This window comes from Culex quinquefasciatus, chromosome 3 (assembly GCF_015732765.1).
Source record: "Culex quinquefasciatus strain JHB chromosome 3, VPISU_Cqui_1.0_pri_paternal, whole genome shotgun sequence".
In the NCBI taxonomy this organism is placed as follows: domain Eukaryota; kingdom Metazoa; phylum Arthropoda; class Insecta; order Diptera; family Culicidae; genus Culex; species Culex quinquefasciatus.
In genome coordinates, this window is record NC_051863.1 from 197,499,392 (window position 1) to 197,515,883 (window position 16,492).

Consider the following 16,492-nt stretch of genomic DNA (forward strand, 5'->3'; position numbering starts at 1 on the left):
CCGCCCCGGGGTCATAGCGAAACAGCGGGCAGATTAATCCTAAAAAACCGATTTGAACCGGGCAGATTTATGATGGATAACCGCGTTTAAAATCATAAATTGCGTAGTATTTGTTTTTGTATCATTTTGCTTGCTACTAGAAGAGTTAACGTGCTCGAAAATGGGAAGGGCGCTGGCAGAAGAGGTGATAGTGTCCTCCCGGTTTTAGGCGTGCAGCTCCGAACCCTGCTTCTTTTCGATTCTCTGTTTTCTCAGCAGCAGTCGCTTCTCGCGCTCGTACTCCTTCATCCGGTAGATGTAACTGAAAAATAAGAAATATTGTTTAAGTACCAATCTGATTCTAAAGTTACCTCTTTTATTAATCTTTATCATAGTTTAGGGACCATCCATAAACACATTTTTTTTTAAATTCCTGACCCCCTCCTCCAATCAAAAAGTTAAATTTTTATTTATTTTTTTTAATTAACAAATTATTCTAGACAAGGCAAATTTTCTTTTTGATTCCAAAATTAAAAAAATATTTTCTTAGAGCTGATCCAAAAAATTCACAAATGTTTCATTTTTAACATTAAAAATCGAGCTATTAGTTTCTCAGATCTTGGTGTTAAAAATAAAACGCTGGTTGAATATACTTTTAAAAATTGCAATTTTCCAGTTACTTTTACTTTATTCGATGTATTTCTTAAACCAGAAGCCCAAGCTTCAAAGTCTCTCAATCAATTTTAGCTAAAAAAACAACTTGAAAAAATACTGATGGACAATCAAAATTAAAATACTGGAATTTTTCAGTCAAAATTTAAGCCACTTAGGCTATATCTTTGAAATGTTTTTTTTTTGTATCGAAAATCTGTAATAGTAGTTTATGCAACAAGTTGTAAAGAAGATTTTTCAGCACGAGTTGTACATTTATCCAACGAGGTTTACCGAGTTGGATAAATACGACGAGTGCTGAAAAATCAAGTTTTGCAACGAGTTGCTTACAACATTTTTGCAATTCCGAAAACGCTTATTTAATGGAATTTTATGTCAAACATTCATGTGTTTAGTAAATTCATCGTTCAAAACAAAACAATATTGAAAAATGTTACATTTCGATACTAGTGCTGAAAAGTCAACTTTTCAGCACCCATTTCAGTGCTGAAAGTAGAACTTTTCAGCACTATTATTGAAAGGTATTAATTTTCCATTCTGTTATTTTTGGTAGTGAAAAATAGGCCGTTTCATTTCTCCAGAAGGGCAGGAAAAGTTGACAGTTTCACAGTGGAATTGCAAAAAGTACTTTTCGATTGCATACATATGTGATTTTACATTAAAAACTAAAGTGAAAATTTTCGACTAAAATTTCTATTTTTCCAAAAAAAACACAGCACGAGGGGGATGACACTCCTGCGTTGACCGAGCGATAAAGCTCCCTTTTCAAACCTTCGCAGCGCTTACTTTTGGTTTTCCGCTTTATTTTGCTTTAACTCGCGTTAACCGCGATAACTCGCTTTTTGGCTTACCTTTTTTGCGTTTACACATCAGACTGCTCGATTTTTTTGACAGCGAGAACTGTTAAGAGCGAATGACAGTTCTCGTTGTCATATCAGTCGAGCAGTTTGTTTTGATGGTTTTTAAGTTGTTTTTTTTTACAATATAAGTTTTGATTATTTACAAGGAGGAGTGCATTGCAATCTGGTGCAGGACAGGGCCACGAAACATCCTGTGGAAGCTGCGCTCGCCCGTGAACTTCGGCGGCGGATTAGGTCACAAGTAAGGCGATCTATTTTTTGTTTTTAAGTTGTTTTTTTTACAATATATGATTTGATTCTCAACAGGGAGGAGGTGCATTACAATCTGGTGCAGGACTGGGCCACGGAACACCCGGCGTGGGTTTCGGCGGCGTGTAGTCACGGAACATCCAGCGCAAAGTCCGCTCGCCCGTGGGTTTCAGCGGCGTGTAGCCACGGAACATCCGGCGCCAATTCCGCTCGCCTGTGGATTTCGGCGCTCGCCCTTGGAGTTCGGCGGTGGTTTAGGTCACAAGTAAGGCGATCTATTTTTTGTTTTTAAGTTGTTTTTTTTACAATACATGATTTGATTATCAACAGGGAGGAGGTGCATTACAATCTGGTGCAGGACTGGGCCACGGAACACCCGGCGTAAACTCCGCTCGCCCGTGGGGTTCGGCGGCGTGTAGCCACGGAACATCCGGCGCAAAGTTCGCTCGCCCGTGGGTTTCGGCGGCGTGTAGCCACGGAACATCCGGCGCCAATTCCGCTCGCCCGTGGATTTCGGCGCTCGCCCTTGGAGTTCGGCGGTGGTTTAGGTCACAAGTAAGGCGATCTATTTTTTGTTTTTAAGTTGTTTTTTTTTTACAATACATGATTTGATTATCAACAGGAAGGAGGTGCATTACAATCCGTTGCAGGACTGGGCCACGGAACACCCGGCGCAAACTCCACTCGCCCGTGGGTTTCAGCGGCGTGTAGCCACGGAACATCCGGCGCCAATTCCGCTCGCCCGTGGATTTCGGCGCTCGCCCTTGGAGTTCGGCGGTGGTTTAGGTCACAAGTAAGGCGATCTATTTTTTGTTTTTAAGTTGTTTTTTTTTACAATACATGATTTGATTATCAACAGGAAGGAGGTGCATTACAATCCGTTGCAGGACTGGGCCACGGAACACCCGGCGCAAACTCCGCTCGCCCGTGGGGTTCGGCGGCGTGTAGCCACGGAACATCCGGCGCAAAGTTTGCTCGCCCGTGGGTTTCGGCGGCGTGTAGCCACGGAACATCCGGCGCCAATTCCGCTCGCCCGTGGATTTCGGCGCTCGCCCTTGGAGTTCGGCGGTGGTTTAGGTCACAAGTAAGGCGATCTATTTTTTGTTTTTAAGTTGTTTTTTTTACAATATGTGATTTGATTATCAACAGGGAGGAGGTGCATTACAATCCGTTGCAGGACTGGGCCACGGAACACCTGGCGCAAACTCCGCTCGCCCGTCGTTTTCGGCGGCGTGTAGCCACGGAATATCCGGCGCCAATTCCGCTCGCCCGTGGGTTTCGTCGCTCGCCCTTGGAGTTCGGCGGCGTGTAGCCACGAAACATCCGGCGCAAACTCCATGGGTTTCGGCGGCGTGTAGCCACGAAACATCTTCTTCCTGAGTCTTTTCTGATTCTATTCCAAAATGGAAGGGTTTGAAGAGGTATTGCATTATTTAGCATGACTCCAGTTGTGGTTATAGAGGTCGTTTTTATATTTTAGGAAACTTTTTGGCAAAAGGCGAAGGTTCAGCTAAAGTGCGCCGTGCCACTTCACCTCCAAAAGGTGCTGGTTAGAACTGGCTACCTGAATTCGGCTCTGAAGGACTTAACGGATGCACAAATCGACAAGATTGAGATGGACATAAAACGGCTTCCAGAGCTAGTGAATCTGCCACCGGGACACCCCAACGTCAAATCTATCTGCGGAAAGTACGTAGAGCACAGCAAAGACTTTGCGATCATGTCCGGTGAAAGAGCGCTGCTCTTGAACTTGGCTAAAGCCGTGCAAGATAAAGGTTGGCCCTACTTCACCAAGAGCCGTGCACGAGCAGGATCACAACGTGGTGACGATAGGGACGAGACAGCTTTGAGAACGAAACTGATTGATCACTTCACTCAGAGGTATGTACTGTATCGAGTTGTGGACAAACACCGAGGATTTTTTCAACTAACTACTCTGCCGTTCTACGTATATGTTAAAAAAAAGTGGAACTTAATTTTTTCGATTTGAAATTTTTCGACCGTTTTTTTTTTGTTTCTACGCATAATTGCCCCGTGGGTCCCTATTCACCCTGTAAGTCCCTCCGAACAAATTAATAGATTTTATGAGTTTGAGAGGGCCTCGTGGCGCGGTGGTTAGCGGCTTCGGCTGCCGATCCCTAAGATGCTATGGGGCGCGGGTTCGATTCCCGCCTTATCCTCCTGGCCTCAATAATGTAAAAGAGGTTTTGGGTGCCTCACCACACATAACCTTCGGATGCCTAGAAATGAGCAGAAGCTTGCAACAGAGCCCACAAAAGACCCGGGGGTCGTTAAAGTGGATTGCTTTGCTTTTTTTGAGTTTTTCGAAAAATAAACGTCAAACTAAACCTAAAAATGACAAGAAGTCTGAATCGACCAAAAATGACATGGGACAATTATGCGTAGAACGGCAGTACTGCAGCCTGCTTTCTTTTGTCAATATTGAACAAATCGAGATTACGCTGATTCTACCGAATCTAAAAAAAATAAATTTCTAAAAACTTTAAAATTTCAAAATTAAAATCTCAAAATTAAAATTTCAAAATTTCAAAATTTTAAAATTTCAAAATTTCAAAATTAAAATTTCAAAATTCCAAAATTTCAAAATTTCAAAATTTCAAAATTTAAAAATTTCAAAATTTCAAAATTTTAAAATTTCAAAATTTTAAAATTTTAGAATTTTAAAATTTATAAATATATAAATTTTTTAGTTTATAAATTTCTAAATTTCTAAATTTTGAAATTTTAAGATTTCAAAATTTCTAAATTCAAATTTGAAATTTCAAGATTTCTAAAATTTCTTAAATTTTTAAAAATTCTAAAATTTCTTAATTTTTTCAAAATTTCTTAAATTTCTAAAATTTATAAAATTTTCTAAAATTTCTAAAATTTCTAAAATTTCTAAAATTTCTAAAATTTCTAAAATTTCTAAAATTTCTAAAATTTGTAAAATTTCTAAAATTTCTAAAATTTCTAAATTTTTTAAAATTTCTAAAATTTCTAAAATTTTTAAAATTTTTAAAATTTTTAAAATTTCTAAAATTTCTAAAAAAATTTAAATTTCTAAAATTTCTAAAATTTCTAAAAAAATTTAAATTTCTAAAATTTCTAAAATTTCTAAAATTTTTAAAATTTCTAAAATTTCTAAAATTTCTAAAATTTTTAAAATTTCTAAAATTTCTAAAATTTCTAAAATTTCTAAAATTTCTAAAATTTCTAAAATTTTTAAAATTTCTAAAATTTCTAAATTTTTTAAAATTTCTAAAATTTCTAAAATTTTTAAAATTTTTAAAATTTCTAAAATTTCTAAAAAAATTTAAATTTCTAAAATTTCTAAAATTTCTAAAAAAATTTAAATTTCTAAAATTTCTAAAATTTCTAAAATTTTTAAAATTTCTAAAATTTTTAAAATTTCTAAAATTTCTAAAATTTCTAAAATTTCTAAAATTTCTTAAATTTTTCTAAAATTTCAAAAATTTCTAAAATTTCTAAAATTTCAAAAATTTCTTAAATTTCTTAAATTTCTTAAATTTTTAAAATTTCTAAAAAAATTTAAATTTCTAAAATTTCTAAAAAATTTTAAATTTCTAAAATTTCTAAAATTTCTAAAATTTCTAAAATTTCTAAAATTTCTAAAATTTCTAAAATTTCTAAAATTTCTAAAATTTTTAAAATTTTTAAAATTTCTAAAATTTTTAAAATTTCTAAAATTTCTTAAATTTTTCTAAAATTTCTAAAATTTCTAAAATTTCTAAAATTTCAAAAATTTCTTAAATTTCTTAAATTTCTTAAATTTCTTAAATTTCTTAAATTTTTAAAATTTCTAAAATTTCTAAAATTTTCTAAAATTTCTAAAATTTCTAAAATTTCTAAAATTTCAAAATTTCTTAAATTTCTTAAATTTTAAAATTTCTAAAATTTCTTAAATTTTTAAATTTCTAAAATTTATAAAATTTATAAAATTTTCTAAAATTTCTAAAATTTCTAAAATTTTAAAATTTTCTAGAAAAAATTAAGTTTTTAAAATGTTTAAAACTTTTAAAATTTCTAATATTTCTAAAAATTTTAAAATTACTCAACTTTCTAAAATATCTAAAATGTCTGAATCTTCTAACATTTAATCTAAAATTTCTAACTTCTTAAATTTCTTAACATTTCTAAAATATCTAAAACAACAGTTGGTGTCAAACCATGGGGGTTTGAGTGTGCTGACAATATTCTAAATTTCTCAATTAACATGCTTTTGAATCAGAAATCGGACTACATTATTGAATTGTTGTTATAATTATATTATTCTGTAGATTATATCACTTCTTTTACTTTTTTCAATAGCATGAATGTTCCCTTTTCATTCTAATTTTACAGATCCGACATGAGTGAGGATTTTTTGCTAAGTCTGCAACACACACCAATCAACTTTGACCTCAACAACAAGCGTGTTCTGATCACATGTCCATTGTGTGGTCAACAAAGTGCATGTAATACTGAGAGGAGTGGCTCTTGGAAGATCACCAATCTTGTATCGCACGTCAAAAGGCACATGAAGAGAAACAGCGAACTTGAGAACGGACCAGAAAACAAGCGCAGCAGAACAACTCTGCATATCGAAACACTGAATTCGTCAAGCACCAGCCGGCCGAACGAATCCTCTTCAGGTCAGTCTGCCCAACTGAACGAGTCTTCATCGGGAACACCTGAGCGGCTTCACGTTGCAGACACCGTCACACAGAATATAAGCCAGCAAGATGCCACCGATCAGTCAACGTTGATTGATTCCCTGGAGTACGCCGATTGTGTCGAAATGACAGATCACGACACGACACCAAGTGATACGGATAATTTAAACTGAGCAAGTGTCAACAAACGGCCAATGTTGATACTTCAAGCCAAGGCCACCACTCATCTTCTCGACTCATTACACTCCTACAAAATGTGCAAGCAAAATCAGAAAAAGCCAAAAATCTACATGGAATGCGATACTCGAAAAAGGAACACGATATATTCATGTACCAGTACATACAAGGCGGCGCCGAGTTGTATGAGGACTTTCAGAGAGCGAACACTGTATGCCCCAGCAAGCGAACGATTCAGAGATCACTGCAGAAGAAAGCTCAAAGCTTCGAAGAAGGAAAATTGCTGATCCACGAGTTGGTTGAGTTTTTGATAGGAATAACCTTCCGAAAGTAGTTGTACTCAGCGAAGACGCAACAAAATAAATGGCCAAGTCGAATATGACCATAGCAGGAGACGCATCTGTGGACTTGTGGCACCAATAATGGAAAACGGCATGCCACAGTGTAATATCTTTAAAGCTACCAGCCCGCTGAAGATTATCCAGGATATCAACAATTACCCAGTTGGTCGGAACATCTACGTGTGCATGGCACAACCACTCGAAGAAGGAGCACCGTCTTTCTGCATTCAGTACTTTTGCAGCGACAACAGGTTTAGCACGCAGGATGTCAGCAACCGATGGGACTACTTTGATAGGGAATTCAGTGCAGAAGGAGTACGTGTAGTTGGGAAATCAACCGATGGCGATCCACGAGCGATAGGAGCAATGCTCGATGGTATGGAAATGCCACACCTTGTTCAAAGTATTTACGGAGAACACTTCTGTGCAAAAGCACACATAAAATCTGTGCTCCTCCAGGACCCGACCCATACAACAAATAAACTACGAGTAAAAGTACTGAAGAAAGATGCGGAGCTTATCTTGGGTTTGTTTTTACTTTATTGAAGTCATTTTATTCTACTAAAACTTCTTTTGATGTTTCAGGGAACTACAAAGTATCCAGAGTACATCTCGAACAGCTTATTGATAGAATTGATAAGACTGTACACGGGCTTTCAGCGACTGACATTAACGAAAGTGATAAAATGAAGTTCCAGCCGGCGGAGAAGATGGCCCAACAACGCGTAATCGATGCCCTCCATGATGAGATTCCGGATAGTGATGCGACTGTCTTATATCTTACGATGATGAAAGACATAATGGAGGTTTTCATCAAGAATTCCTCTAGAGATGTCGTCTCCCCCACCGAAGCTGTGGTCAAAATCTGGTAAATAAAATAAGATTTTTTAATGAGGATTTTTAAATATTAGAATTCCAGATTTTTTTTACATCAAATCAAATTAATCATTAGAATTCCACAATTTTAGAATCGAGAAATTAAATAATTGAAGAATTTAAAAATTTAAATTTAAATTTCCATAATTTAAAAAAAATCAAATTCTGTAATTTTTTACAATTTATGAATTTTATTATGTTGATATATAGAAATATAGAAGTTTTTATTTTGTTTTTTTTTTTATTTTTAAGAATTTAGCTAGCTGAGATATTTTAAATTCATTAATTTTCGTATTTTCATTTCTAGAATTTTTGTCTTTAAGAATCTTAGAATTTATTGTAGAATTATAGAACTTTAGATTTTTTTAATCTTAGAGTACACAATTTTGTAAGTAAAGTTATTGCAATATGACACTTGTTTTTATTTTCAGGCACGTGGTGTTCGTGTTGCGCGCCTGGAGGAACTACTGCGTAAGAAAGTTCAACGGTCTTAAGCACACGGTAACAACCAATACGTATTGGTGTGTTGAACTAAATGCCCATAGTTTGGTCAATTATATTGCATTGTGTCGCGAGGAAGACCTACAATACTTGCCTGATCTTCTGCAGAGTCAAACGTGCGAGGGTTTTTTTCGTACAGCGCGATCGTTCACGAGTACTGAATCAACCGTTGTAAATTTTACAATGAAAGGATTTGAGACAAAGCTGAACAGGATTCAGGCCAAAACGGACGTCAGCCATGATAAGACACACGGATTTAGCTTCCGTCGTGTGGACAAGAAGATTGATCAACCAAAACGCAATTGTACTCTACCAACTACCTCAGAAATACGGGAATTGATAGAAAGTGCTCGAGACCAAGCCTACTCAGAACTAATTCGTCTTGGACTTGATGACGCGGAAATCGACTTTAAAGAAAGCATACTTCTACGACCACGTGCATCGAGGAACAAGAACAGCGAGACTGGACACTACGAATTCGTCGACGCGGGTTCTTTTGAACCAGATGATGAAGAATCAGATGGAGAAAACGAAGAAGAATCGCTACATCCGGACATCAGGAAACACACGGATCAACGAAGGCTGCGAATTTTGAATTTGTTGATGCTACGACCATGGACTTCGATGGAGAGGAAAATCTGGATCCAGCTGGACGTGCAGATGATGACCGCTTAGAAGATGTGTTTGATCCAGATAGAGTCTACGACATCGAAGACATTTTTTCAAACCAAACCAAAAAGTTCAATCTCGCCAACTCACGTCACCCAAATCCCAAGCATTCGTTCAAAATTAAAAATTCCAGCGGAAAAATTGTCCACATAAATATCAAAACATTTTTGTGGATGATTCAAAACGGCCCGATTCGCTGTAACGTCGACAGGAACAAACGCTTTCACGAAACATCAATACAGAACACCTCAACACGCTGTACCGTTAATGAAGTTCAGGAATCCATACACCGTGGCGACTGGGTGGCACTTAAAAGTAATACGGTTTTGATAATAGCACACGTTCACGGCTTTCGGTATTTGTCTGGAAAGAGAACTGTTTTTACTTTAGATGAGTGCCCTATAAATCCTCCAAGCGGGAGTAGCGCGAGAGGGGTTGGTGTAACAGGAAATTTTTACACTCTGGGTGATAGCAATACATTGCTGTTGAACACGAACTTGCTGCACGAATGTATTAACATACAAAACTATGTCACTCACATAGAAACCCCACACCACAATGGGTCTGCGTGGGTACTGTCATCTAACCAATTAGATTATGTTTGAGCTATGGTAGAAATTCGAGCGACACCAAAAGTATTAAATTAGTGAAAGGTTCTATAGAATATCGTAGTAGTAAGATTTTTTTTCTTGACAGTAAAGATACATGATTTGCACTGCATTATAAATTTTGTTTTAACTACGCTGTTTTGTTTTAACTAACTAGTTTGTCGAATCTTGGTCGAATCACAAATAAAGTGGAATAAAAACTTTTTGTATTTTATTTTTTCGCCTCGTCCTTGTTTTGTATTCACCATTGAGCAATTCTTTACGAAATCGGTCTTTTTTAGAATTTTATTTTTTGTATTTTATAATCCGACTGAAACTTTTGGCCCTTTTGAAAAGTTAGTCTTGATTTAATTGTTTTGAAAATATTGTTCGAGATCGGAAAATTTTACGAATGTGTCATATTTTAACATTGTAAATCGGACCATTAGTTGCTGAGATATCAACATTAGAAAACGGTGGGTTGTTTGGATGAGACTTAGAAAACATCAATTTTTATGTTTTTAAACCTTTGCATTGCAATATCTCAGTAACTAGGAGTCGTATCAACCAAGTTCAGAAAAGCAAAATATAGAGAATTTTCTCAGCTTTTCAAAAAAAAGTTTCATAAGTTGGCAAACATGTGCACTTTTTTAAAAAATGAAAAAATGCAACTATTTTCAAAAAAGTTACCTAAAAATGGCCTTAACTTGAAAACGGTGTACTTTATCAAAATTTCACTTCAGTACTTTTTGATTACAAATTTGATTTTACATCGAAAAATCAAGTTGAAAAATTTTTGCGACCAAAATTTCGATTTCTTGAAAAAATCAGTATTGATTCAAAAATTCATAAATCGGTCAAAGATTTTTTGCACAACCTGGAAATTTCTGAAAAGTCGGCATTTGATGTCCTCTTAAACATAAAATAGAAATAGCGTTTTTTTTTTTTTTTGCAAATCAAGTTTTAGTGACCAAAACTTAAATAAATAATCCCCCAAAAAAATTTAACCGTGTATAATTTTTTTTCAGTGTAGTCCATATCCATACCTACAAATTTACCGAAGACACCAAATCAATCAGAAAATTCCTTCAAAAGATACAGAATTTTTAATTTTCATATATCGTTTTTGTATGGACAGCTGCCAAATTTGTATGGAAAATTATATGGACAAACTAATGATTCAAAATGGCTTCTTTGGGCATACCAAAGGCACCAAAAAAGTTTCAGTCGGATTAAAAATACAAATAAAATCGAATGACCGAAATCTGAGAGAACTGCTCCATTGTCAACAGTTTGTTGTGCTGTTAAACTTGAAAATTTAAAAACTAATCTTTTATTGAGGGAAATTAAACTGAATAAAATAAAAAATACATCTTTTTCTTATAATTACATTTCAAACTGGCCCAAACTTTTCCCACTCAAGTTGAACATGAAGCGGGGTAGTAATTCTTGCGCATCATGTTGAACCAGTCATTTCGATGCGCGAGACCAGTGACTCGGGAACGTCCAGCTTGGAGTAGCCGCCCTTGTTGAATGCTGCCAGCACCACAATCAGCACTTGAGCCGGTTCATTTCACGGAATACTACCCATCCGCAACACTGTGCAGATCTTCGTAACGGTGGCTCGGGCGGGAAATTTCCACCCTTGTTGAACTGTCACTACCAGCATCGACGCCGGCAAAGTACTACTGTTGCTGCCGAGGTTGTTGCTCATGTCCCCAGGGGGTCCAGATTCTACGCGCCCGCGTGACCATTTGTATCAGCGAGGCGAAGAAACCAGAGAATCTCCGCACGACGTTTGATGTCAGTCTGCAAAAGAACTAGAATTCAGCCCTCTAAATCCTACAGTTAGATCCGGACAAATTTCACGTTTGCACTTAGCTGCTCGTACAGGCCCAAAATAGATGTAAACCTTGCCGGCGCTATCGCTGGACACGAGCTGGTTCATATTAAGGGAAAGTCCAAATGTAGCCGGTGAAGGTTAATTGCACTGAAGATCTCAGCCCGCTCGGTCCCGTGCGTTTTCAACACATTTTCCTCATCCTCGTACTTCCCCACGGACCAAATGAAACATGGACGTCTTCTGGCTTGTCGTTCCTATTTTTTTTTCTCCGGTCCGATCCGCTCTGGTAGATTCAAACAACGGCTTCCCGTCAGTGGAGCGACACAAAACCTCCAACGTTTTCGAGTGGACTAGTAAGCAAAAAAAACTTTCCTGATTGCTTTGATTATTTTGGTAACGAAAACTGCAGGAAAAAAATCAAAACAAAAATGGGTTGCCAAACCCGATAAAAACTACTCGATTTATGACGGCAAGGTTGCAAGATCGATTTGATTTTGTTCAAAAGTCGAGCAGACGTTGGTCGCTTTAACTCGCTTTAACGCGCGTTAACTTGCGATAACTTGCTTTAAGGTGGCGTTATGTGAATAATCGGCACGATGAGTAGCGTTGATGCTTTTCGAGCTAGTTTTTGTGCGTTTTAGTGTGTTATCGCGGAGTGACGTCCCCCTCGACACAGCATTATTTTCAAAGAATCAACTCGGCAAAAAAATATTTTTCTATGGCATTATAATATTTTAGGGAATTAAATCCAGAAATTTTGGAGAAAGTAACTTTTTATTCTACGAAATTGTGTAAATCTCTGCTTATATTGAACCAAAATTGATATTTTTTTAATGGAAATTGTTCAGAAAACTGGTCTCTACAATGTGATTGATTCGAACATGTTTTAAAATATTTAATTGTTGTATGGCAGAGGATTTTTTTTTTTTTTTTTTTTTTTTTTTTTGGGAGGGTGATCCAGCCGCACATCGTTGATGTCGAAACCTCTAAACTGGGCCCTCGTCCTGTCACGTCCGTCAGTAGTCTTGTCGTACATTACAACTAGAACCAGATCTGCCAATGAATTAGTACACTTCGACCAAATAAACACTGACGCTGTATGGATCTGACTCTAGAATAAATGCACAGTTGTGTGTTATTCATAAGTCCAAAATGTTCAATTATTCATATAAGTCCAAATATTCATTTGCGAATAACTACCTAACTTGAATTGAATACAAGATTTAAAGTAACCTATCCGAAAGCTACTCTTATCTCAAATCCCCGACATTTTAATTATTAACCATAAAAACGTTTCTTTTAAAACCTGTCTGGCTTCTTTAAAAAAAAAAAAAAAAAAAATAACAGTTGATATTTTACAAGTCGTGAATTGAAAAAGAGGCGACCATTTGTTCGTCAGAATTCCAGTAGATCCTCGATTCGCAACAATGGTCGATACAATCATAATCCGACAACCGTTAGTTCAACAGATCAACGAATTTAGTCCGATATCATTTCACTATTGATTGATCGAGACTCTATGGAAATTTTGACAAATCAGACTGGTTTTTATGCTACTTGAATGAAAATCACCGAGATAGAATTACTAAATTCACTGTTACTAATTTTGTCCCTAAATAACTAAAGGCAAAGTATAAAAGTTGATATTTATAGTTAAAATCCTAAATTCTACAAACACTATTTTTTTAAACCCGCATCCTAACCTGACACCCACATTAAGATAGGGAAAATCACATATGTAGCGGTTCATTGTACAAATGTGATATTTCCACTATCAGAGAACCTCCTTGTCTCGATGACAGCTTACCGGCCATCGATTAAGCCCTGAGACTACGCCAAAGTGGGTTCTCGCAGCATGAAGTGGTGTCCATGTGTAAAAATTGAAGCTTCAGCAATATACTGAACACTTCGATTTTAATTCCACATCGAATCAAATCATACTCTTTGCCAAACAAGCATCAAACCTATGACACTCATTATGACAAAGCCCAGGGAATTGTTGTATGGCAGAGGATTGAAAAAATAATGTTAGGAACCTTTAGGGTAATTAGTGCGTCCATCCCGGGAATTCCCGGGACAAAAATCCCGGGATTTTCTCAAAACCGGGAATTCCCGGATCCCGGGATTTTCCATAATTTGTCCCGGGAATTCCCGAAATTGAAAAAAATAATCATATTTTGTTCTGGAAATTCAGATTTGGTTGTGGAAATAGTAGAATACTAAGTAATCGATAAGAAGCATTAAAATATAAGATCAGTTGAATACTAATTAGTCGATACATTGCATTTAAATTTGAATTCGGCGAATATAAGCATTTATTTGGCTTATTAGGAAAAAATATTATAATTTTAGTTAACAGGTCCGCAAAATGTCTAGCGCTTTAATTTTTTTTCTCTTTTATTTTTTAAATAGAATGGATATATTTACATTTATTTACGAATTTAAATTTGAAAAAAAAATCATGTTAAAATATTTTTAATCAAACAACGGTAAAAAAATCAAACACCGGCATCTGGGCCAAATAATGACAAATTTCCTCCGGTTGGCGGTAGTAACTTTAAGTTAATTTATTAAATATGTTTTATATAAATCTATCAATTCAAAATTTATCTAAAATTTTACATTGACTGGTATCATTTTATTTGCTGTCGTTTTTTTGTTTTTAAAGACAAATAAAAGAAACTTTTTAGGCTGTTTTACTCATGTCATATAAAAAAATATAAAGGAAATATTTTCAAAAAAACTTATGTAATTTGAGCCGCAAATGAAAACAAATATTCCAATTGGAATTAAAAATTGTATTTGATTTAAAATCCAAACACCACAAAGAACAAAATTGAGGTTTTTCAATTTTTGCTTTTCTTTTAGGCTATTTAAAAACTGTTGTCCTTGTTTAGGTTGAAGTGAAGATTATCACCATTTAATATTATTAAGCTAATTTTATAACTGATACAAAAATTTCCCGGGATGCCGGGAATTCCCGGGATTTCAAAAATATTTTTCCCGTTTCCCGGGAAATTCAAAACCCGGGAAAATTGGACGCCCTAAGGGTAATAAATAGCTTTTCAATGCAATACTCTCAGTTTAGCAAAGTTTTATGCTTGAATTTGTATCCGGCCAATCTGTTGCTGTATTTTCATGACAAATTGTAAAAAGAAAAGATTTTTGTTTAGTCGTTTTGAGGATTCCGGCTTGGATTTTTGGGTTATTTCAAAGAAAGCTAAAAATCTGGGTAATTTTGGTTGGAAACTTTTAATTTGCTGTCAAATGTGTAATTTAGAGTCTCTTGAGGCACATTCATAGGAAATTTGATGGATATGAACATGAACCCATCGATTTCTATTGACTTTTCTGAAGAAAAATCCTATAAAATCGAAAAAAGTTGTCAGAAAAAGTTGCTCTAGACCCCCGACGATTTTTTTTCGCCTAGCCCCGCAAAATGTCGGGAAAGCGCCCTTCTTTCATGGTGCCAAATATCAGACTTGCCGATTTGTTTATCTTAAGTTTGTTCTAGGAAACACACCGTGTTTTGTTGGCTCTAGCGATTTTTTTATTATTTACATTCAAAAATTAAAATGAACGTTTTTCGACGCTTTTTCAAGACCTCTTTCCATCTGCAGAGTAATATTCGAAATTTTCTTCGATTACGATTGCTGTTCAATTTTGTTTTATCGCTCCGTAAATAATATGTTTTGCAAACAGTATTTAAAAATCATTTCAAGAATTATTAAACCTAAACAACAACGAAATAATACTCACTCCTCGTATTCGCAGTTGAGGTAATCGTGCTTTTCGTGGGCACATTTGTACGCCCATGGCCACACGTCCGCCCGGCAGGCACGGTACGCGATCAGCTTGTGGGCACAGTAGTCCCGATCGGCCAGCGGCACCTGGCCGCTTCCATTTCCTCCTCGGTGGCAATCATCACTGGAACGGGAAAAAGACAGACCATTTTTTTTAACAAACAGTTTGTTTTGATTTGGTTTGACAGTTCGGCGCTGGTGGCTCGGTTACGATGTCTAACCTTTTTTTTTGTTATGTAATTTTCAACGTAAACATTTCCGAACTAGGCAGGTAAATCTACATCAAATCGAAGAGGCGATCAGCACCAGGATTAGCCTACGGAGCCAACTTACCTCGTTCCTTGCGGGCGTGAGCAAAGCCAAAGTTCGGATCGAACGAAGGTTGCGTGAGCGGCACCGGAGTTCCGTCCGGGTTGGTGACGTACCGCGAAACCCAGTTGCCCATGGTTGTTTGCGCGTTGCTTCGGCTGGTGACCGCGGCTAGTGGTAATGCTCGACCCTCAACCTGGGAAGTTTCTCCAGGCAAATGCTAAAAGCGGAATTGGAATTTAGATGAATTTAAGAGATTTGAAGCAGACGAAAATGCTCACACCAAAACTGCAGCGATTCCTCCCGCAGGCCACTGACAGGACGGGATGGAGAGAAAATTTGGAAAGAACAAGGGGCAAAAGAAAATGTCAAAATAAGAAACCCTGCGGGAAAGAATATGCACGGAAAGAAATCTATTGTGAAGAAATCAAAATATAAAATCGAGCAGTTTCAAAATTCTAAATCCACGCCTAGAAATGAGCAGAAACTTGCAACAGAGCCCACAAAAGACACGGGGGTCGTTAAAGTGGATTGCTTTGCTTTTGGTGATGGACGGAGTGGTGCAGACATAGAGTCCATGAAAGTTCGCAGGCCACCCTTGCTGAAACTTGCTCCAAACACGTCTCTTGGCGAACAAAAATTGTGGATCCACAAACTTCAGCATGCAGTCACCGGAAAGAACCCGGCCGGACTAAGGCTCGCAGATTACAACGGAAAAATTAAAAGTTTTAAATATACAACAAAAAAATCCAAAAATTTTAAAACATTAATTAAACAAAACAAAAACAAAATTTAATCCTTCGTTATTGACTTCAGTTCTTTTAAATGTCTTAAATAAGCTTCAATTTGGGTTCAAAACTATAGTATACAGGCCAGTCTCGATTATCCAAAGCCTGGATTATTCGAAGGATCGATTGTCCGAAAAAATATTGTCATTTTTTTTATTTTCT

The 16,492-nt window shown here is 36.3% G+C and overlaps 2 protein-coding genes across 2 annotated transcripts; one reads left to right on the forward strand and one right to left on the reverse strand.

Annotated features, from left to right (window-relative positions):
• Positions 1 to 33: 33 nt before the first annotated feature.
• On the reverse strand, positions 34 to 15,921 carry LOC6031118 (NADH dehydrogenase [ubiquinone] 1 beta subcomplex subunit 7). The gene is given in 5 exon segments (XM_038263816.1): positions 34 to 301; positions 15,190 to 15,319; positions 15,322 to 15,357; positions 15,567 to 15,762; positions 15,824 to 15,921. Coding segments are annotated over 4 exon segments (375 nt in total). The 5' UTR covers positions 15,679 to 15,762; positions 15,824 to 15,921; the 3' UTR covers positions 34 to 204.
• On the forward strand, positions 3,246 to 9,412 carry LOC119769938. The gene is made up of 4 exons (XM_038263815.1): positions 3,246 to 3,641; positions 6,126 to 7,480; positions 7,540 to 7,822; positions 8,262 to 9,412. Exons 2-4 carry the CDS (start codon positions 7,036 to 7,038, stop codon positions 9,004 to 9,006), a joined length of 1,473 nt encoding a protein of 490 aa, XP_038119743.1. The 5' UTR covers positions 3,246 to 3,641; positions 6,126 to 7,035; the 3' UTR covers positions 9,007 to 9,412.
• Positions 15,922 to 16,492: the final 571 nt, after the last annotated feature.

Excerpts from the sequence above, each read along its gene's own strand:
- LOC119769938 (XM_038263815.1), top strand. The coding sequence starts at position 7,036 with ATGGAAAACGGCATGCCACAGTGTAATATCTTTAAAGCTACCAGCCCG. Across the intron at positions 7,481-7,539 it reads AGATGCGGAGCTTATCTTGG|GGAACTACAAAGTATCCAGA; the intron begins GTTTGTTTTTAC and ends TTGATGTTTCAG. Across the intron at positions 7,823-8,261 it reads GAAGCTGTGGTCAAAATCTG|GCACGTGGTGTTCGTGTTGC; the intron begins GTAAATAAAATA and ends TTTTATTTTCAG.